Genomic DNA, 24,067 nt, shown 5'->3' with positions numbered 1-24,067 from the left:
TGTAGGCTGCACTCTGTGCAACTTTTTAGACCACTTGAGTGTTTGGGGTTGTAAAAATGGGGTTGACTAGGTGACAGGCTTGTATGTTATCAGGGGATTGGTGGGCAGTAAAAGAGGGTTTGCCATGGGTGCCTTGTTATACAATCTGATAACCATCATAGTTCACTTAACATCTGACATGTTTTATCAATGTGTTGAGTTGTGTACTGTAAACAGCCAATAAAATCGCGGTTGTTGCCATCAATCCAAGACATCATCAATGGAGAGACAGAGACAGAAACGAGACTGGCATATGACATGGAGTGTGCAACTAGAGTAATTTTGCAAAGACAACAATTGAGGTCCAACTGTCAAGGGTTCTTTTACATGCATGCCGAGGTTTACACGGGACCTCGTCTTTGTTCCGTACCATTCACCTGCGGAGAGATCAAAATGTATTATACATTTAAAATAAGTGAGTTTTGTGGGAGGAATCAGGGATTTTAGAAGTGAATTTCGGTGATTGTAAATGAATTCCGGTGATTAGTCTACCCGCCATTCATCACTAACAAGTGGAACCCATGCAGCAAACTTAGATAAAAGAGAAAAGATATTTTGATATAATTTTATGTAAAGATACATCAACTGAACATTATTCAATAAACAAGTTAAACAGTTATTTATTATTATTGTGCTAAATACAAAAAAATAAAGGCAATAAAATTTAATTTTATCTATAATTATCTATAATTTTATAATCTATGACCAAATTATTACTAATCTCTACAACACAGGGCCATCTACATCATACTCCAATAACTGCTGACCCAACCTAGGTCCTCATACTGTCAATTCAAACCCTACCCCGACTAGTGGAGTTAGCCCATACTGTCAATTCAAACCCTACCCCGACTAGTGGAGTTAGCCCATACTGTCAATTCAAACCCTACCCCGACTAGTGGAGTTAGCCCATACTGTCAATTCAAACCCTACCCCGACTAGTGGAGTTAGCCCATACTGTCAATTCAAACCCTACCCCGACTAGTGGAGTTAGCCCATACTGTCAATTCAAACCCTACCCCAACTAGTGGAGTCAGCCCATACTGTCAATTCAAACCCTACCCCAACTAGTGGAGTCAGCCCATACTGTCAATTCTAACCCTACCCTGAATAGTGGAGTCAGCCCATACTGTCAATTCAAACCCTACCCCAACTAGTGGAGTCAGCCCATACTGTCAATTCTAACCCTACCCTGAATAGTGGATTCAGCCCATACTGTCAATTCTAACCCTACCCCAACTAGTGGTGTCAGCCCATACTGTCAATTCTAACCCTACCCTGAATAGTGGATTCAGCCCATACTGTCAATTCTAACCCTACCCCAACTAGTGGAGTCAGCCCATACTGTCAATTCTAACCCTACCCCAACTAGTGGAGTCAGCCCATACTGTCAATTCTAACCCTACCCCAACTAGTGGAGTCAGCCCATACTGTCAATTCTAACCCTACCCTTAATAGTGGATTCAGCCCATACTGTCAATTCAAACCCTACCCCGACTAGTGCAGTCAGCCCATACAGTATTCCACCTAAAACAGTTTGTTTGCATTTTGATTTTTTTAAAAAAAATTGTGTAAATTTGTTTAAAATCTATTCCTATATTTTTTAATATCGCAAAATAAAAAGCATAATTTTATGCACCAAGGCCTACTCTAATTCTTATTTCCAATTTTGAACATGCTGCTAATTGTAGACACAGGACCGGACAGCAGCACTATGGCCTACTCTTATATCGAATTCCATCTGCCAAGGGATCGTTTACGTGCACACCAATACGCGTATATGGGGCCTTGTTTTTTGTCCCATCCGAACGACTAGACAGTTGTCCTTGTCAGGCCATCTGTCATGTTACTTTATACAGGCATACTATAAAATAAGGAAATAATTGGAATGTTACTTTATAAATATCACATCTTCATAACATGTATCGCTAGTAACAAATTTAAACATACATTATGTAAGTGCTAAATCTGCCTATTGCAGGTCTTTCTTTAGGCCTGAAATGTTATATAAACTATTAAGTAGACATTTATTAACAAAACAAGACCATAATCAACTCTCAATGCCATCAGATATCCAAGATTTTACATCCCACTTCTACTCGTTGCCACTGGCAACTTTTGATAAAACTGTCCTGTTTATTTTCAATACTTGCTTTAAAGTATCCGTGTATCAGAAATATACAGAAAGAGTACTGATCAATTCTGATACACGGATACTTTTATACTGTATTAGATACCTATATAAGTAGCGGAAACACTGTATTAGATACCTATCAAGCAATAAGTAACGGAAACGTCCGACCCAGCCAAATCGCAATTGATAATGGCTCTATACAATGCACAAGAATAATGTACATGAAACAACTAGTCAAAATCATAGTAACAAAACAAACCGGTTGGAACTACATGGCAGTTCAAAAACATATACAATGACATTAAATTAACATAACAACATATTACAAAAATCAATTATTATACATATCAATTGGTATCTATTTCATAATTTGGTTTGATTTATATTAATATGCAAAATATATAAATTAGAATATTGAATAATTATTTTAATTAATTGTGATGATAGAAGGCGCAGTTCTCTTGCTGGACACTTCACAGGCATTGAAAATAAGCAGGATGAAAAAAAAACGCCTAGAAAGTCATAAACTTTATTACAAATAAATTTCAACGGGAGAACCATCCGCCGATGCATACTTTCACCAGGAATGACCCACGTTTCGCATTTCCTTTACACTACATTTAATAATATCGCAGTCCTCTATGCCATAGACAAGTTGTTTTGACAATGTGGTCTAAACAAACACGTGATTGTTTTACGCTCAGAGTATCATAGCAAGACGCACGTGTAAATACTACTCAGGTCGTCTCTCCGCTGCGAAATCATTTTACCATGAAATGTAACGTGAGGCTCAGAAAGGGATAAATGAAAGAGCAGAAAGTATTTGTCACTTTTCGGTGGAAACGACTCGATAATAAATACTATTTTTCACATTTTGCTTCACAATACTCGATAGAAATGTGATGTAAGTAACTTATTAGCACCTTTCCTCGGTGTATCGGTGAATATCAGGACAAATTTGGTCGGGAGCCGCCTCGGCTGGGCCACTCGACCAAAACTGTCCTGATATTCACCGATACACCTCGGAAAGTGTGCTAATAACTACTACTTAACTAGATTAGAACAGTTTGCCATTTAAAAATTTAATTTATAAATGGGAAAGCCAGGCTAAGTCTCGAATATACCAGTGCCCTGGTTTCCACTATGCACACATCTTATCCAACCATCGATGGCTAATATCTTTGCTCACAATAGAGTAATTTGAATTAAATTTTCAATATTTTATTTTGGATTATCTATTTTTGATCTATTATAGCAAGAATGGCCAGCTCTGGGTCTAAATCTTATATAATGTATCTTTCAGTAAAGCTCGAAGTGATGTTTGATTCCTCAATAATGATTTGTTCACAAAGTATTATCACAGATTCGCAAACGTTTATCAAATTTATATAAATCTAATATGATTGAACTGTGTATTCAAATCACACCCAAATCAAACATTATTTCTTTACCCATCATCGAAGACCTTTGTTATCACTAATGGTTCTTTAAATTCTCTAGTCATACACATGTGACATCTTATCATTTAGATTATGTAGTCGGTACAAATAAATCCATTTAAAACAAATATTCCAAAAACGACGCAAGACATATTTTTGTTTAAAACAAGCGGCTGCCATGCAAGATACATTTACGCCCACATCTTGCAAGAGATTGACAAAAAAAACAAACTAACAAGAAGCAATTTTTCGTACAATTAGGGGACATAATCCAGGAAGTTATAGTCCGGTATGCACAAATATCAAAAGGAATTGAAATCTATGGCATTTAAACATATATTTTAAGTTTGATATTAAATACTTTTACACTATTTGTGTACAAGGATCATCCATTTTGTTGGGTAGTTTTGGTCTCATTTTCTTGAAATTCAAACTCACCCGTCATTAGGTTGTAACACTGATATATATAAACGTTTTGTACAATCGGATAAAAATTGCGACATTTAGAGGGTCCACAAGCTAAAAACTGTATTTTTTGTACAATTAGGGGCCATATTTCTGGATTTTACGATCCGATATGCGTGAATATCAAAAGGAACCAAGATCTTCGGGATATAACATATAAATTTTCTGTTTCATCAAAATCAGACAAAAATTCACGCACATTGGATCGTAACTTCTTGATTATGTCTAGTGATTGTACAAACAATACAGTTTTTTGCTTGTGGACCCTCTAGAGGTCACATTTTTTATTTTGATCGCGTTCGGTTGTGTTAAGGTCTTGTTGGTCGTGTTGAGAGCATGTTGGGGTCTTGTTGGTCGTGTTCAGAGCGTGTTGGGGTCTAAGTTGGTCGTGTTCAGAGCGTGTTGGGGCCTTGTTGGTCGGGTTGAGAGCATGTTAAGGCCTTGTTGGTCGTGTTGAGAGCGTGTTGGGGTCTTGTTTAATCGTATCTACATCATGTAGTTACCGAGTCTGTGGGTCCCTGGGGCTGGTTGAAGTCATTTCATCAAATTTGTTCCTTGATTGTTGGAGAACCGGAATATTTTTTTGTATGGCCTAAATGAACTGACAGATAATCAGTATGCACGCTTTATCTAACTATTAGTTATGGATACTGTGCAACATTATTATTATTATTATTATCATATCTACATCATTATATACAATAAATTATTGAAAATATAATTAGCTGACAAAACAAACAATATCATGGTACATATTTAAATCATTGTTCAATAAACTCATTATAATAAACTAGAACTGCGACGCAGTAATGACGGGTTTCACTGGTGCCATGTTACCCTTGAACTTATGTCACTTCCGGTGCCTCGTTACCCATGAACTTATGTCACATTCGGTACCAATGAAACCGCTAAACAGATTTCAACGTTAGTATTGCACACGTGTTAAGGAATGGACGCAGAATCAACCAAATCCAGCAATATCAATTCCATTTATACATTTGTTACCATGCGTTAGATATGTCAAAAATGTGATCCTGACAAAATTTATTACTAACTTACCACTAAGTTAACTGACTATCTAATGGGAACTTAAAATGTGAAAAAAAGTCTTAAAAAGGGATCCTGGCAAAATTGGTTATTTCTCGACAAAGAAAGATGGTAGAAGCAATTTTTGGACATCTATATGATCGTATTGATCCAATCTATATCTCCATTGGAATCAAATGTCATAATGTTAAACGAATAATAAATATAACTCACTTAAAAAAATATTTGTTTTGAAGGCTAAAAATAAAGTTTTTGCCAAAACGATATTACTTCCGGTGATAATGAAAATGTTAAATTAGTTCCATGAAATCATAAATGGCATCAGGCATCAAATGGTGAAAATTTTATGAAAATCAAATAATAATTGACACTTTTATAGACCAAAAACCTTGAAAAGTGACTTGTAGAAAATCGTCTATTTCTCTGCAACCGTAAAAGTTAGGAACCATTTTGTGGTATCTGTATGATCGTATTGATTCATTCTATTTGTTAATTGCAATCAATGATCATAAATTTAAAAACATTACAAATCAGACTTATCTAAAAAAAATATCTGTTTTGAAGGCTATAAATACAGTTTTTGCCCATATGACGCCATTTCAGGTGACACTGAAAATGTATAATTGGATCCACCCAGTCAAAAATGGCATTAGGCATCATATGGTGAAAAAAAAAAGAAAATCGGATTATAATTAACTCTTTTACAGGCAAAATAATGTGAAAAGTGACCCATGCAAAATTGCCTATTTCTCGGCAACTGCTAATATTACAAACTAATTTTGACATAAATTGTCATCGTATGGATTAATGCTACAGGTTCGTGAAAGTTGTCAAGAAATATTGTAAGAAATGAAAAATCTGAATGCATTCATTGTAAATAGCTCATTTTTACACCTTTTTTCAGCTTTAAATCAAAATGATGCAAATGCAAAACCGAAATAAAAAAAACAAAACAAAGCAAGACATATTTTGCGTCTTTAGTATGAGCATTCATCTTGATCTATTAGATTTGTAAACATTAATATTTGCTTTTAAAAGACCTTTCGACACATCAAAATTGAAGTTTTGGCCAAAATTACATCACTTCCGGTGCCGTCAGAAACTTTTATATGTAGAAGTAAGTTGAGAATTTGCACCAGGTGGGCTTTTCTTTTACACAAATAAGGCAATAAATAATTAACCCAGAACCCATACACTGAAATTAATATGCAAAAAATCTTAAAAAGTGATCCTGACAAAATTGGTTATTTCTCGGCAAGGGAAGGTGTTAGAAACTATTTTGTGATATCAATATGATCGTATTGATTGATACTATTTGTCCATAGGAATCAAATATCATAATTTTACACCAACAATGAATATCGCTTACTTCAAACAATTACTTTTTTAGAGGCTAAAAATACAGTTTTTGACAAACTGACGGTACTTCCGGTGATAATGAAAAAACTAAATTACTTGTATGAAATCATAAATGGCGTTAGGTATCACACAGTGAAATTTTTATGAAAATCGAATAATAATTGCCACTTTTATGGACCAAAAACTTTGAAAAGTGACCTGCTGAAAATCGCCTATTTCTCCACAACTGAACAAGTTAGAAAACATGTTGTGATATCAATATGATCGTATGGGTTTATTCTATTAGTTGATTGGAATCAAATATCATAATTTTGAAAACATTACAAACCAGACTCGTTTGAATAAAATATCTGTTTTGCGTCTTTAGTATGAGCATTCATCTTGATCTATTAGATTTGTAAACATTAATATTTGCTTTTAAAAGACCTTTCGACACATCAAAATTGAAGTTTTGGCCAAAATTACATCACTTCCGGTGCCGTCAGAAACTTTTATATGTAGAAGTAAGTTGAGAATTTGCACCAGGTGGGCTTTTCTTTTACACAAATAAGGCAATAAATAATTAACCCAGAACCCATACACTGAAATTAATATGCAAAAAATCTTAAAAAGTGATCCTGACAAAATTGGTTATTTCTCGGCAAGGGAAAGTGTTAGAAACTATTTTGTGATATCAATATGATCGTATTGATTGATACTATTTGTCCATAGGAATCAAATATCATAATTTTACACCAACAATGAATATCGCTTACTTCAAACAATTACTTTTTTAGAGGCTAAAAATACAGTTTTTGACAAACTGACGGTACTTCCGGTGAAAATGAAAAAACTAAATTACTTGTATGAAATCATAAATGGCGTTAGGTATCACACAGTGAAATTTTTATGAAAATCGAATAATAATTGCCACTTTTATGGACCAAAAACTTTGAAAAGTGACCTGCTGAAAATCGCCTATTTCTCCACAACTGAACAAGTTAGAAAACATGTTGTGATATCAATATGATCGTATGGGTTTATTCTATTAGTTGATTGGAATCAAATATCATAATTTTGAAAACATTACAAACCAGACTCGTTTGAATAAAATATCTGTTTTGAGGGCTATAAATACATTTTTGCCCAAATGGCGCCATTTCCGGCGACATTGAAAATGTTAAATTGGTTTGAACTAGTCAAAATTGACATTACGCATCAAATGGTGTCATTTTTATGAAAATCCAATAATAATAGGCTCTTTTACAAGCAAAATAGCGTAAAAAGTGACTCATGCAAAATTGACCATTTCTCGGCAAATACTCATATTACAAACTAATTTTGAGATAGATTCTCTTCGTATGGATTAATGCTACAAGTTTATGAAAGTTGCGAAGAAATATTTTGAAATATGAAAAGCCTGAATGGGTTGTAAATAGCTCATTTTTACACCTTTTTTCACCTTTAAATCGAAATGGCGCAAATACAAAACCAAAATTAAAAAAAGTGAGTCCGACATTTTGTGCGCCTTTTGTAGGGGCATTTATCTTGATCTATCAGATTTGCAAAAATTAACATTTGCTAGTGAAAAGACATTCCGACTCGACAAAATTGGAGTTTTTAGCAAAATTGCGTCACATCCGCTACCGATAAAAAACTTTACCGATAATAAAAAAATTGAGAATTTGCACCATGGAGCATATGAACTTTGTTTTATAAAAATCGGGCAATAAATAATTAACCTAGAACCGATAAACTGAATTAGCCAATAGCGGCAAAAAAAATTATCGAGACAAAAAATGTTCACATTTTTTATCAAATCAGACGACCCCTCAACCCTGGGTAAAATGCCGTAAAAAATTATTCATTAATAAAAAAGTTTTTTGTCAAAATTTGGCGCCTAATATCTCCGAAGATTCGTCGAAAATCAAAAATCTAAACTACCGTAGCCATGTGCCCTGTCTCAGACTATGTCAAAATGTATCCAATGTTAAAATCCGACGATTATTGTTAATATTACTGCAATATTTCAAAAAACGACAACTTTGGCATTTCGGACATTTCGCATAGTCGCAGAACGTTCGAAATAGCTTTAATCTCTAAGTCAGTAAGTCTCTAAGTCAGTAATCCCAGTAAAACCGAAGACATCGAATTGATCCGACAAGTAGTTTCTGAGATATGCTCAAGTGGAAAAAAAAAATAATAATAATAAGAATAATCTTAACAAAATCTTAATGTTTTTGGCCTTATTCATCTTTAAAAAGAGAGAGAGAGAGAAATGGGGTTTGATGTCCACTCGACACAAACTAGGTCATTTCGGGACTAACATATGGTTTTAATTTCATTTACATAATTCGCTTGCGCGTATGGGTCTTTAGCAGTGGGAGGAAACCGGAGGACCTGGAGAAAACCCACGAAGTTGGACAGGCGACCCTACTCCTTGCCACGTACAACCGGGGATTCGAAACCACGCCAGTCGACTCAATGACACGAGCTACCATTCAGCCATCCACCCCCCTCATCTTTAAAAGAAACTGTTCCACATATATTTTAATGAATAACAAGTTTTAATTCTGATAAAAGGATGTATTGTAGATATTGTATTCTATTTATTATTATATATCACACTGTAATATGAGCCTATAAAAATGTAATCTTGTAATCTGATCACCAATAAAAACATTATCAGATCAACCCACAGATTTCATTTCATAATTTTAACAGTTAGGTATATTTAACTGAGCCAATTATTATTGACCCCGTTAATTTTAACCCAGTTAAATTCCAAATATGTTTCAATCATTTATTCATAGATACGTAACAATAGAAAGTAATGGACCAGCTGTGTCAATAGAACTAATCCACCAGTAGAAAAGAATCAATCGATTTTATGTTTTCCTTTGTAGCCGTTTGAATGAGTTAATAAAACCAATGTAGTACAAACACCTGGTGTCAAAACAGTTTTTACCACTTTATTAGTCTAAATTTAAACTTAATTAATTACTGGATCAATTTTTCATGTACTCTACAGTAGCCCAGTGAAGATTTCGTAATTTTTAAAAAGAAGGGAGAGCCAACCAAAAAAAAGCTGTTGCCAGGCAACGAAACATACGCCCACATATTGCAAGAGATGAACAGAGAACACGTTAAAAAACAGGATTTTTCATACAATCAGGGGAAATAACCCAGGATGTTATGGCCCAATATGTGTCAATATCGCAAGGAAACGAGATCTTTGGGATACAAACACACATTTCAAGTTTCGTCAAAATCGGATAAAAATTGTGATCTGTAGAGCATCCACAAACAAAATGTGAACGGACGGCCGGACAAGGGCGACGACAATTTTAAAAAGTGAACATCATTGCTATAGTGAAGCCATGGGCTAAGAATCTCAGACTGGTATATTAGGCATTAAGGGGTTAGAGTATAGTGTATAAGGGAGAGGTTAGAGTATAATGTACTATAGTGTATTAAACGTTAGAGTATAGTGTATTAGTGAGACAAGGAGATGTTAGAGTAGTGTGTATTAAACGTTAGAGTATAGTGTATTAGTGATACAGGGAGATGTTAGAGTAGAGTGTATTAAACGTTAGAGTATAGTGTATTAGTGATACAGGGAGATGTTAGAGTAGTGTGTATTAAATGTTAGAGTATAGTGTATTAGTGAGACAAGGAGATGTTAGAGTCGTGTGTATTAAACGTTAGAGTATAGTGTATTAGTGATACAGGAAGATGTTAGTGTAGAGTGTATTAAACGTTAGAGTATAGTGTATTAGTGATACAGGGAGATGTTAGAGTAGAGTGTATTAAACGTTAGAGTATAGTGTATTAGTGATACAGGGAGATGTTAGAGTAGAGTATACTAGTTAAAGGCTAATTTATTTGGTTCACAGAATTCACGTCAATGAGAATCATCTAAGGCCAATACAATAATTTAAGAGATTCATATTACAAATAAACTCTTCATATGTACAACTTCATCATGGCTATTTGATCAAAAGATGGCTGCTTTTTCCAGAGGCTTTTTAGTGAAACTCTTTGGAATGGATTTGTCCTCTTCTTTCATTTTAAAGAATGCGTATGACATTATTCCTAACATAACTAACATATTTCCTACCCACCACCAGAATGTCTTCACCTCTCTGTAATACATTATGGCTAGAAGGGTTTGAGCGACAGACTTGGCGTTGATACTGATGTGATGAGTGACAGGAGATGTGTATTGAATCTGTAAAGCACTCGCCCATCCAATCGTTAAACTCATTAATCCAGACAAAAATAGATACAACCAGAAAAAATAATCATAAATAATGTCTGAACTAAACACGTAGGTTAGTTGATTTGTACTAATTACTAATGGTAAAAATATAAAGAAACTGTTAACGTTATTATAATACGCTATCTTAATCGGACTTCCGTTCATTACTTCATCCACTTTCCTAAAATAGATGGCACAGAATGCTGCGGATAAACTGGACAAAATTCCGTAAATAATTCCCCAGATGGATAACGTCCCGGATTGTTCTTCTTCTTCCACACTCACAAAAAATCCACAAATTACTAGAAAACACGAGAACAATGTCAGACATTTTATGCTCTTTTTCAACATAAACACAGAAAGTATGATCGTGAATATGAGTGTAAACGAACGAGCTATTTGATAAAATGCGACGGCAACATGTTTTAACATCAGATTGTTTAACGTCAATGATGCCACAAAATTGATTGATAATAATAATACGTTGCTGTTCAACAAAATACCCAGGTCTAATGACGGAATACTGACGTAACGTGTCGCAGATTTAGCTATTAATAAAACAACCACTGATACGAGACACTGAAACCAGGCAACAAAGATGGATAAATCATGTTTTCCAAATCGACCACTGAGCAGGTGCTTGTTCAAAAATACGATGGATATAGACGTTACCCAGTAGAGTAGAACCACACCAACTATTTTCCTCAATCTGCCCTCCATCTGAAATACAGAATAATATTTACAGTATAGCTGACTTGTATTACATCAACTCAACGTCAAAATGACACGGAAACAGAAGTCTATCAGCCAATGTACAATCACCTCAAGATATTTTATGTACTTTGTTTGCCTTAAATTAGCCAATGTACAGTCACATCAAAATATTTTATGTATTCTGTTTGCCTTAAATTAGCCTGATAGTTTTTCCTAATAATTTGCATCATCACAATTTATAAATTATATCTTTAAGTGATTTTATAAACAAATACAATAAATTCAACGGTATTTATTGGGTTTTAAGGCTAAATTCTTTGAAATTCTAAAGTTATGTAAATTGAGTGACTAATATTACTGAACTGAGATCCCCGGACTAGAAACAGTTGTAGATGACATTTCAATTTGGGATCATAAAAAGTGCACAAAACTGAGTCCAGGTAAATACCGACAACCCTACAAGTATAGATTTTGATCTGGAACCAATTTCAGATAAAGATCTTGAAACTGTTGGGGAAAAAAGTCTGGTTTTTGACAAACAGATTGTGTGAAAAACTATACTGGGATAACTCTAAAAATCATTAATAATTCTGTGGTAAAATATGTCTTGAAAATATGAGATAAGCAAACAACATCAAAAGTTGATCACTTGGCAAAATTTTAAAATAAAAGACTGTGCAAATTCAAGGAAGCATGGACAACCATGATGCCTTCCTCAGCTTACCTTTATTGTATGGTAATGATGGACAGTTAAAATGATTGCGGGTTTTACATGATGACCTGATTCCTAAACTGTCATGGCAAACTGTTGATTCTATCACTGCGTTAACAACTTCAACTGAAATACATGTAGAATAATGTTAATAAAATCAAATGGTATTTAACGTTCCATAATTCTGCTACAACTCGGCTTTGAGGGAAATTTTCCTGGACAGCGGCGCTAGCTACAGTCAACACTTATTTCCAATTCCAACTGTCAAGGGTTCTTTTACATGCACACCAATGTGTGCACAGGACATCGGTTTTTCATCCCATCCAAACAACTATACATTACGTTATCCCTTGCCAGGCCCCCATTCCTGCACCACTTACAAGGAGGAACCTTGCCGGAATAATTCTGATGAACTTTCTCGGTCAACTGCCCTTGGGTATTCACTAACATCTGATACAGTATTCATGGTATGGATTCAAGCAGTTACATAAACATATTTTCTATTATATACATTGTAACATCTGTTAACAAAAATAATTTCCATTAAGTAGTATATTAAAATTAAGGTCATACAAACAAGGCAACCCTACTTTGTCAAGTTGATACCATGTGTTAGCCTAATCGACCACCCAACCTTTCACATGTATAGATACAAATAAAGTTTTATAGTTATTTAAATATCCTGAAATTCATATCTGTATGCATGTACATACATGTACGATAATTGAAGAATGAAAAATCCTTAAATGAGTTAAATAAATTTGTTAATAACGTCTAGAGCTCATTACCAAAAGTTTCATATTTAGGTATATGATATTGTTAGTGACATGTCAAACGCTCTATATTAATCAGGTTACCTAAAGATACATCAAGGTACATCAAGGGCAACAATTTGTGCAAGAAGTTTGCTGCTATTCATTAATAACCATTTACCATTTGGACCACTCACCCAAAACAGCCCATAACTAGTGCACCTTAGATCCCACCAAACCACCCAAGTCAGAGGGACAGCTCTGGCACGCCTTAGGCTGCTATTACATATGGGTATACGGTATACGTTTAGAGGTATACGCGAATACTTGTATTCGAACAACAGGAATTTGCTTAGCAGTTTACATCGGACTATAGGGGCACGCTATATGCATATACATGGTATCGTGTATGTTCCATTTTTTTTCTGCCGTATACTTGCTGCAGAGAGGAGTAAATTCCATGATTTTATTAGAAAATGGGGCATTTGTGTTGTAAAAGGTTTGAATCAAAAGTTCTGAACATTGATGGACATATCCCTAGGCATGGAAGACTATTCTAGATTCTCCTGAACAGTTATTTCCAGTTAACTGCCCCCACCCCTACCCCACCCCATATTTGAATGAGCCGAATCAAAACCTGTAATAGCAGCCTTAAGGAATTAGTATAATACGGAGCACTATTCACATAGCTCCGGCAATCTATGGAACAGTAGTTATGGAAGGTTTCAGGCTGTTCAGGGATATACATTTATCGGTATGGAATATATTGATAATTTAACTATGCCACACTAGTCGTTACCCTAGTTTCCCACATTTATCATCAATTAATATCATCGTTAGAAGCGCAATAAAAATAGACTGCAATCGTAAACCACACACAGCCAATTTTAAGGGGAAATGTATGAGCCCTTGGTTTGAAATTAGTCGCACTAAACCAGTCTACTGACCTTTCTCCTGCTGATTGACAGGCCTGGATTATCACGACTATTTTACCAAACATTACAGAAATTTAGAACAGAAACCTAATTCAGAACCATTCTTGTCTTAGAGATATGTACTGGTACTAAACTAAAAGATGGGTGCTCCCAGAGCCTTATACAATTGTCATAATTGGCTAATTAATGGTAGTCACGATAAAAATTAAATAAAAAAAATAATTTCTAATGTCAAGGATAATCATTATTCAATACTTTCGATTGAACCTGTAGTCAATCGATATATGACACCAAGAGCGTCAGTTAGCCAGAGTCATTGGAAGGTGAGCACTCTAAATCTAAGATTAAAGGAGCTAAATCGCTAACATTTGGGACCTAGAAATTGACACAAGTGGGTCGCAACTCATATAATACTGTCATATGAATGTCACTTGTGGCTTGTCATGTTCTTCACATTCGCCTCTTCAGGTTGCCAGCTTGCCTGGGTTCTGCCGGATTTAAATGAAGAAAATGATTTTCCCATGGCATCCTAAAATCTCTAGTTATACTCACCTTTGAAAATGATTTTGCTTGTCGGTAAAAGAAAGTTTAAACAGGCGATTTGTTGCTAATAAGCAGATCGATGTTTGCATTTCCAACCATTTTAATACAAGGGGGGTTAACTCTAATAACAGATTTGGAAGTAAGACCACTGTTTTCGCTATTGACGTCAAAGACAATGTTAAGCAGCACATTCATGGTTATACAAGGCGGGGTTGGTTGGGACAGCTAGATGAACATTGTCCTGTTATAATCCACGAAGCTAGCACCGGGGTTGCTTTATTTGAGGAGAGATATAATAATGGATTTATATGTCTACATAATATTGTCTTACACGTGTTTATTTTATGTGCGCATATTTAATTTCTTTTTCATATAGATGCATTGTATTTGGATTTTTTTTCTGGAAGTGGATTTGTACCCATATACAAGCTTGGAACTTTATATTTCATCTTTACATATTTGCATTATACGATGCTGTTGTGGTGATTCCGGGGACCGGCTGGATGTCCGGGACTAAATATACATTGTTTCCGCTTTCGCTTTACTACGGACTGGTTGACCAAGACCAGGGTCTATAAATACACCGTCGCCAGCTACACACGGTCTAGTATGTTTTACAAAGTATCAAAGTAATTTGTCATTGTTTATCGCCGTCTGAGTTGGACTCAGTCATTCCCGAATTATCTAGTTATATTGCCTCGTGCCACTTTAATGGTAGTGCGGATGAAAAAATAAATATTTTCTTTTAGTTTAATTAAATAAGTGAAGGTAGTTATAAATATCGTAGTTAGTTTGTTTATTCTAAGTGTGAGGATTTGTATCGTGTGCGTGTTTCGCGGAGCACATACAAAATCGTTAACACATTTTATAGGTTAACGCACGTGCATTTTAGCACGCTCCCACACGTGCTTTTACAGGTGTATATTTAGACTGAGGTATTCGGTTGAGGTATTATATAGAATACAAGCTTACTATTTAACATTATTATATACCCGATAATTAGTACGGGGTATTTCATCTTTTGACTTTAGTTCAATTTGATTTAAAATAATTGAATTTGTTTGACGAGTTGTCTGTTTAGAAATGGCACACAAATTAGACATAAATAACTGCTCTATTGAAGAGTTATTAGATATAGGTGTTAATTCTGACACAGCAGAGTGCATATATGCAGCAGTCGCGAGTTTTGGCGGCAGACTAAAACCTAAGGAGTTATTGCAAGTTCCAGGGGTTATGGATCTCCCTACTTCGGTTTATGTAAGACTGACTTGTTCAAGTGAGGAAGGGGGAGTAGTAGGAATAGATCTGAAAGTTATAGCAAACGCTATGATGTACGGAATGATACATCGGCGTCTATTGTCTCGGGGGTATCTCAGATGACCCGGTCGTATGCGGGTGACAGTGTCCGGGAAGACCGTAGACCACCGACACGTCGTGGGTCCCTTACACCCAAGTCATTATCCTTTGATGGTAATTCAAGTTGGCAGGCTTTCTCTAATAAGTTTACACGATTTGCAACTTTACAAGGTTGGTCGGATCTAGAAACTAGGGATCAATTATGTTTTTGCTTGGAGGGTAAAGCAAGCGAGTTCTTTACTAATATGACAGAGAGAGATACAGATTTAACTTTTTATGAATTAAAATCAAAAATGGAAAAACGGTTTGGAAACCAGGAGTTGCCTGAAACCGCTATGATGCAATTTCAGAATTTGCGCCAGGGGTATGAAGAAAGTATCTTTGATTGGGCTGATAGGGTGTTACTCATAGCTTCGCGGGCTTTTAGCGATTGTTCTGATGATCATATAACCCGCCAGGTCATAATGAAATTTTGTCAGGGTTGTCAAGATAAAGAAGCCGGGCAATATGCATGTAACACGCGCCCAAAAACGTTGGATACGGCTATTGACGCTATAAAATGGTTTAGGCATAACAGCACCGCTATTTATGGACGTTCAGGACGAAGGGAAACGCGATATAATAGTCCTAACAGGGAATATGAGTCGACAAGGGTACGGGCAGTTACCACTCCTAGACCACAAGAATGCACTTCTCCAACTTCACCCGATATATTCGCACGGGTTGAGAGTACAGAAAAGCGTCTTATTAAAGTAGAATTTAAAGTAGATACTATGGTCACTAAAATTGATGAATTATCTGAGTCTTTCCGTAAGATCACGTTAGCTTTAAACCGGTCACGATCGCCGTCTAGGTCCCCATCACGAGAACGAGAGCCACCTATTTGTTTTCATTGTGGTAAACGTGGTCATTATAAACGGGATTGTCCCCTTCTTGATCCAAAACATAGTACGCCTATGTCGGGTAAAAAAGTAGGTTTCGTGAGTAGTGATAACGAGTCGTTAAACTTCACAGGATCGAGCGAGTAGGCGAACGGTCGATCCAAGAGCAACCAATGGTTTCGCCAATTAAAACTGAGTCAAACGACGAATTGACTGTTTCCGATGGAGTGACTGATACCGTTCCCGACGGTGTCCCGGTACTAAATACCGTTATCCACGGTTCCAAAAACTCGAGAAATACGTCGTCTAATGGGAAGGGGGTGATGTAGATTTAGTGCAGGGAGTTGAAGAAAGGGGTACGGATTTGAACATCCCGTTTATTCGACGGGTACACGCAGATGCGATGTATAAAATCAAGCTAAAAGTTCAAGGACAATCAACCTCTTCTGTAATTGACACAGGGTCACGGGTCACGATACTTTCCGATCACCAGTATGATAAACTATAGAGAAAACCTCCCAAGCTCCGTAATGTAAAACTTAATGGCGCGGGTCGGGAATTAGTTTTTCCCGGATTTATTGTTGGACCCGCTAGTCTAGATTTTGGGTCATTCCAAGTTCAATTAGACCAATTATATGTAGCTCCGATAGAAGATGATATGTTATTAGGTTTAGATTTTATGAGAGCGAATGAGGTACATATCGATCTAAAAACTGATAAAATGTATATCGGAGACGATAGGTTTGATTTGTTTTGTGGGAATGTAGATGATCAAGTAGATCACGCTAACTTATTTGTCGCCAAGCGAATAGCTGTTCCACCGTTATCTGTAGCACGAGTACGGTGTAATATGGATAATACTTTATCCCGGTTTTTAATCGAACCTTAAAATCACACTAATCTGTTAATAGCACGATCAGTTTACTCCCACATTGAAACTGAATTCCCGCGTATATGTTTGATAAACCCAACACAGGATAGTGTTATTCTTGAAACTAATCAATCTATAGCTAAGGCTATGGAGTTTGACGAGCTTCACATTTTAAATCCGAAATTCGGATGGGACAAAAAGTGAGGATGACGGAACTATTCCCGAACATTTAAGTAATTTATTTGAACGTTCCAAACAGTTCTTAAATCCAAGTGAGCAGAATAAAGTTAAAGATCTATTAATGGATTATCAAGACGTTTTTGCTAAACTTGGGTAATTTTACTGCTTTCGAACATTGTATTGAGACGGGTAATGCCAAACCTATTAAACAACGTATGCGACGTACACCCGTTTGTTTCGCGGGGAAGGAAGAGGTACATTTAAAGAAAATGTTAGAAGCAAAAGTTATTCAACCCTCTATGTCCGAGTGGGCGTCTCCTCCAGTTTTGATACGGAACCGTACGTTGGTGCATAGACTATAGGAAGTTGAATGCGGTGACATCTAAGGATGTATTCCCTATGCCATTGATTGACGAATGTTTAGACGCATTGGCGAGAAACAGGTGGTTTTCTAAATTAGATGCTAATTCAGCTTATTGGCAAATTCGCCTTAATAAAGATGATAGGAAAAAAACCGCTTTCATTACTAAGTACGGTTTGTTCGAATTTACAAAAATGGGATTCGGTTTATGTGGGGCACCAAATACCTATTCAAGGGCAATGAATCTGATACTTCATGGATTAGCATGGAATATTGCTTTAGCGTTTTTAGACGACACGCTTGTCTTAAGAAAAGATGTAGATGATCATTTGAGTAATTTGCGGTTAGTTTTAGACCGGTTTAGAGAATATAAAATTAAATTAAAACCAAAGAAATGTGAATTGTTTCAACCGGAAGTTGAGTTTTTGGGTCGATTAGTTAGCCAAAACGGGATCAAAGCGGGAAATAATTTAACGGAAACCGTTGATAAATGGACGGTACCCACTTGTACCAAGGAGGTAGAATCTTTCCTTGGGTTCGCGAACTATCATAGAAGTTTTATTAAGGACTTTGCTGAAATAGCTTTCCCGTTGTATGCGATTACGGGTAAACAAGAATTTATTTGGAACGAAACTCAACAGTTAGCTTTCGAACGACTCAAACGTTTGCTTCTAACAACACCGGTACTGGCGTTACCAAATAATTCAGATCAGTTTATTCTCGATTGTGACGCGAGTATGAACGCTGTGGCTGCGGAATTGTCACAGATTCAGGACAACCAGGAGAGGGTGATTGCTTATAGTAGTTTTTCGCTAACGCCAGAACAGCGTCGTTATTGCGTTACGCGACAAGAACATTTTGCGATTGTACGTTTTACAAGACAGTTTAGACATTATCTGCTTGGTAGACCATTTATAGTACGAACCGATCATAGTAGCTTGACATGGCTTTTACGGTTCAAACACCCGACTGGCCAACTGGCCAGGTGGTTAGAAGAATTAAGTCAATATGATATGAAAGTTATACATCGTCCGGGTAAAAGACACCAAAATGCCGATGCATTATCGCGTATGAAGTTGCCTGATAAACCGTGTCCGGATTTTACAATGGAGGTGAAATTGACTGATTTGCCATGCGGGGGTTGTCGATATTGCGAACGAGCGCATAATATACTATTCGAAAAAAGTAGGGGATATTTGATTTTTAAGTGTTATTAAAGTCACCTAATGAAACTGACGAAGAAACAAATGACAAAATGAAATGAAGTTCACATTCATCGATTTATTCCAAATGATCGTTAGGCACAGACTGACCATTATAAGGGTAAAATGATACCCGGGGTCAAACAGCAAAGTTACCACAGCATCACAACCAAGTCAGTAACGGGTAAATCCTCCTCTGTTTGCCAAACAAGCATTGATCCGACGTGGCATACTCCTAATGAGACGTCTAAGGTCATTTTGGTCCAGATTGTCCTATTCCTGTTGCAACGCAGCAGCAAGTTCTTGGACATTGGCAGGACGTTGTTGACGTTGACGTAACCTCTGTCCAAGCATGTCCCAGACATGCTCGATGGGGGAGAGGTCGGGACTCAGTGCTGGCCAAGGTAATGTGGTGATGTTCTGTTGTTGGAGGTAACCTGTAACGATCCTGGCCCTGTGACATCTTGCGTTGTCATCCTGGAAGATGAAACGGCGGCCATGACTTCGTGCGAACGGCACAACATGGACTGCCAAGATGTTGTCCCGGTAGTACTGGCCTGTAACACGCCCTGCAAAAACATGTAAAGCCGTTCTTCCAGCAACAGTGATGCCTCCCCACACCATAACAGAACCACCCCCAAATCGATCATGTCTGATGACGTTAACGTCTTGGAAGCGCTCGTTTCGACGACGCCACACCCTCCTACGTCTGTCCAAAAAATCAACAGTGAACCTTGACTCATCTGAAAACATCACATTGCTCCAGCGTCGATTATCCCAGTGTTGACGATTCCTACACCAACGACGTCTTGCTTGAATGTAATGATCTCTCAAACAAGGGATCACGCGAGGACGTCGGGCGCGAAGGTGACCCCTATGCAGTCGATTCCGAATCGCCTGGCCACTCACTCTCACACCAGTGTCTGTTTGAAGACGAGCGCTGATCTGATTTGCTGTGATGACACGATTTCTCAAGGCCAAGGTACGGATAAATCGATCCTGGGCTTGAGTTGTCGCCCTTGGTCGACCTGAGCGTGGTCTGTCCTGTACAGATTGTGTATCACGGTATCTGGACCATAGCCTGCTTATGACAGACTGAGAAACATTCATCGTCCGCGCCACAACCGCCTGTGTTGTGCCGATCTGTAGCATGCCAAGGGCACGTAACCTTTCATTTTGGGTAAGCCGACGCATATCAAAATTTGTTTTCTGGTCACTAAAACAATTAAACTGATGTTTCCACCCTGGAATTCAATGCCACAATGACTGTAACATTCAAAGTCAGAGTCGTGCAAATCTTGGGTTGGACCCCCATGATGATCCCAAGCATCACCTGCATTCCATGCGGTAGCTATTGGTGCGTTTGGGCGTCACATGTAACTGGAAATGTTTCTTCTGTTAGGTTCTATAGTGACTTTTTTCGTAGTCATTTGCATATTTTAGTATTATGCCCCCAAAATCAAATATCCCCTACTTTTTTTGAATAGTATAATTGGATTGATTTTTCCGATAACGTTGATGACGTCACACCGTTGCCTTTTAAATCAGGTGTAAAATATAAGTTACCGTTAAACAGTGACCCGGATTATAAACCCGTTAGCATCGCAGTTACTGGGTGTCCAGCGAATCCGCAGGTTAACATTGTTACCCTCGACGAAAATGACGAGGAAACTGGGGAAGGAATTTCATCAAGTAATTATTCTGCCGAATCATTAAAAAAACACCAGTCGAACGACCCGGAATTGAATATACTTTTAGCATGGCTTAAATTGGGTCAGAGGGGGAGTTAATGTTAAAAAGTCCCGCGGAAAAGTATATGTGGATCAATCGTAATCTTTTCTTCCTCGATAACGTTGGTATTTTGCGGGTTAAAAGACCCAGTGACTTAAATGAAACCCAATTGGTTATCCCTGAGGAATTAAAAATAGAAATTTGTCGACTTTGTCATGATATCCCGTCGTTTGTACAGGGTAAAAAAAATTTCAGTTTAAAGAGCGGCCCTTTTAAAAATAAAATAGGGAGGAATGTGGTGATTCCGGGGACCGGCTGTATGTCCGGGACTAAATATACATTGTTTCCGCTTCCGCTTTACTACGGACTGGTTGACCAAGACCAGGGTCTATAAATACACCGTCGCCAGCTACACACGGTCTAGTATGTTTTACAAAGTATCAAAGTAAGTTGTTATTGTTTATCGCCGTCTGAGTTGGACTCAGTCATTCCCGAATTCTCTAGTTATATTGCCTCGTGCCACTTTACTGTTTTGAGGTTACAGGTATTAGTAGCATCCAAAATCATCAGAAAACACTATACTGATCTCCAAGAAAACCACTCGAAAATCTTCACACAGAAACTTATAAATTCATATGAAGAGTCCAGGGTTTAATTAGGCTACAACTTCAAAATGATGTTTAATACGAATCATAATTACCACTAACCCTTAGTAAATAAAATCAACTAGTTGTAGGGTGACCCATGCACCTACAGAAATACAGTCAACCGCTGATAGTTCGAGACTACCACTGAAGCTTGCACATTCGCCGTGTCGAGGCCAACTTTCTGACAGTATGATACTATAAATAGCCATGGCACGTGCAATTCTCTACAAATCTATCAACTATTACAGCCGTAAAAAAAAATTTATTGTTGACGATTTTGAATAGCAGTAAAATTAAGCTTCTTGGTTATTACAGCAGATTTAGAAATTACGTTCGTTTCATTTTTTAAATCGCTTTATCATTAACTGTACCGTTAAGAGCGGCATCGTTTGGTTTAGTACAAATAATATCCCTGAAACACTCGGGTTAGACAGGAACATGATACTAGCAGTAGTTTCATTTTACTTTTACAAGGTTCTTAAAACAATTGTTGAGCTAGCTAACGTGCTCATTTCTAAATTCAATTTCTTGTTCTAGCTTTCTGTTACGTTTCGTAAAAATGTAGTCTTGATTATCCCGACCTGTCAATCAGACGTAGAATGGTCGATAGACTGGTTAAGCGAGACTAATTTCAAAACAAGGGCACGTAATCTATCTTTTCCTCAAAAGTGTCTGGATGTTATGGACGACACATGGAACCAGTTTTCAATCTATTATTTATAGATGATTAATGGTCATAGCTTATTAAGTACAACATGATCGTTTATTTAGTGACTATAATTGTGTGAAGCTGATTTGAGGCTTGGCATATATATAAAGTTTGTGGCGAAATTGTCGAGATATGTGGAGATATTTATTTATGGTGGGTCACCCTACTAGTTATAAGAATCTCTAGCCCTAACCCCAGGATAGTGAAAATAAACTCATTTTTTTAGAAAATCCAATCCTTAGTAGGGAACACACTAATGTGGCTCTCACCCGAGAGCTTCAAATTTATTCTTTTTTCTTCATAAACCAAAATACCAGAATACCACAAGCGTCACCGAAGGAAAACCATCAGCGTCACCAACACCAAAAAAACAACGAAACCAACTTTGTATTTAAATCTAATGTATAACATGTATTTTTTAGTAAAACTAGGAAATATCACGAACCAAATTTACATCATCATAGGTCAGTGCTTATGTGGAGACTTGACCTCTCCCCCAAATTCTTAAACCTAACCTACAATCTCGCCAACAATCACGTGCCCTAACCTTATTTACATTTCAGCGACCTTGACGAAATATTGAGTTGGCCTTAAGAACTAGATCTAGCCTACTAGGATAACGATAAGAGTTGTCTCTGATCTTCCATTTATTTTCCTTATTTTTTAGAACTATTAAAAATAAGAGTAAAGGATAGGGAATACATACCAAAAGAAATAAAACAAAAAGTGTGATGTTTTATTCAAAATACAATTTGTTTTGGTTAATTGTCCCCCGCCTTTCGAAGTCCGTCCGTCCGTCCGTCCGTCCGTCTGTCACTCTTTTTAGGACACAATAACTTTCCTTCTAATTGAGCTAGACTGTTCAAACTTGGTGTGGGTGTTTATTAGGTCAATGGCTTGATGGAGTTCGAAGATGAGCATTTTCTGCTTAGCGTAAGCACTAAGCAGAGATAAGCAATACATTTGATTGGTTGATGCTTTTGGACACAATAACTTTAGTTCTAATTAAGTGAGAGTGATGAAACTTGATGTACAGTTTCATTATATCAATACCTTGTCTAAGTTCGATAATGAGTATTTACTGCTCAGGATAAGCAGAGCGATAAGCAATTAATTGGTCGAGACCTTGGAACACAATAGCTCTCATCTAATTGAGTTATAATGTTTACACTTGGCATAAGGTGTCTATTAGGTGAACGCTGGATTGAGTTCGAAGGTGAGAATTTTCTGCGTTGGGTAAGCAGAGATTACTAATTTGATTGGTTGATGCTTTGGGACACTATAACATTAGTTCTGATTAAGTGAGGGTGAGGACACTTGGTGTATAGTTTTATCACATCAATACCTTGACTAAGATCGATAGTGAGCATTTTCTGCTCAGGGTAAGCAGAGCGATAAGCAATTTGATTGTTCGATACTTAGGAACACAATAACTCCCCTTCTAATTGAGGTAGAATGTTCAAACTTGGTGTAGGCGTTCATTGGGTGAATCCCTCGAAGGAGTTCGATGATAAACATTGTCTGCTTACGGTAAGTATAGATAAACAATCTGATTGGTTAATGCTTTGAGGCACGATAACTCTGGTTTTAATAACGTGAGAGAGATGAAACTCCGAGTATAGATTCATTATATCATTACCTTGACTAAGTTCGAAACAAACTAGGTCATTTCGGGACTAACATATGGTTTAATTCTTTCAATAATTCGCTTGCGCGTAATGGTCTTTAGCAGTGGAAGGAAACCAGAGGA

General features: G+C 36.9%; 2 protein-coding genes across 2 annotated transcripts in view; one reads left to right on the top strand and one right to left on the bottom strand.

Moving 5' to 3' along the window:
- LOC126827736 (coiled-coil domain-containing protein 115) overlaps positions 1–23,785 on the top strand; it is a 319,045-nt gene extending 295,260 nt beyond the window's left edge. The window contains exon 3 of the transcript XR_008788764.1: positions 23,768–23,785. The gene's annotated coding sequence lies outside the window, so the exon portion shown is untranslated. The remainder of the gene's footprint in view (positions 1–23,767) is intronic.
- LOC126827211 (GDP-fucose transporter 1) lies at positions 591–14,521 on the bottom strand. Its single transcript, XM_050556451.1, has 3 exons — positions 14,389–14,521; positions 12,162–12,275; positions 591–11,443 (listed from the first exon to the last, which is right to left on the bottom strand). The coding sequence occupies exon 3, from the start codon at positions 11,441–11,443 to the stop codon at positions 10,460–10,462; it is 984 nt and encodes a 327-aa protein (XP_050412408.1). The 5' UTR covers positions 12,162–12,275; positions 14,389–14,521; the 3' UTR covers positions 591–10,459.
- Positions 23,786–24,067: the final 282 nt, after the last annotated feature.

The sequence above is a fragment of the Patella vulgata genome, chromosome 7 (assembly GCF_932274485.2).
Source record: "Patella vulgata chromosome 7, xgPatVulg1.2, whole genome shotgun sequence".
NCBI lineage: Eukaryota > Metazoa > Mollusca > Gastropoda > Patellidae > Patella > Patella vulgata.
The sequence above is the reverse complement of the archived record's forward strand: the minus strand, read 5'-3'. Positions and strand labels throughout refer to the sequence as shown.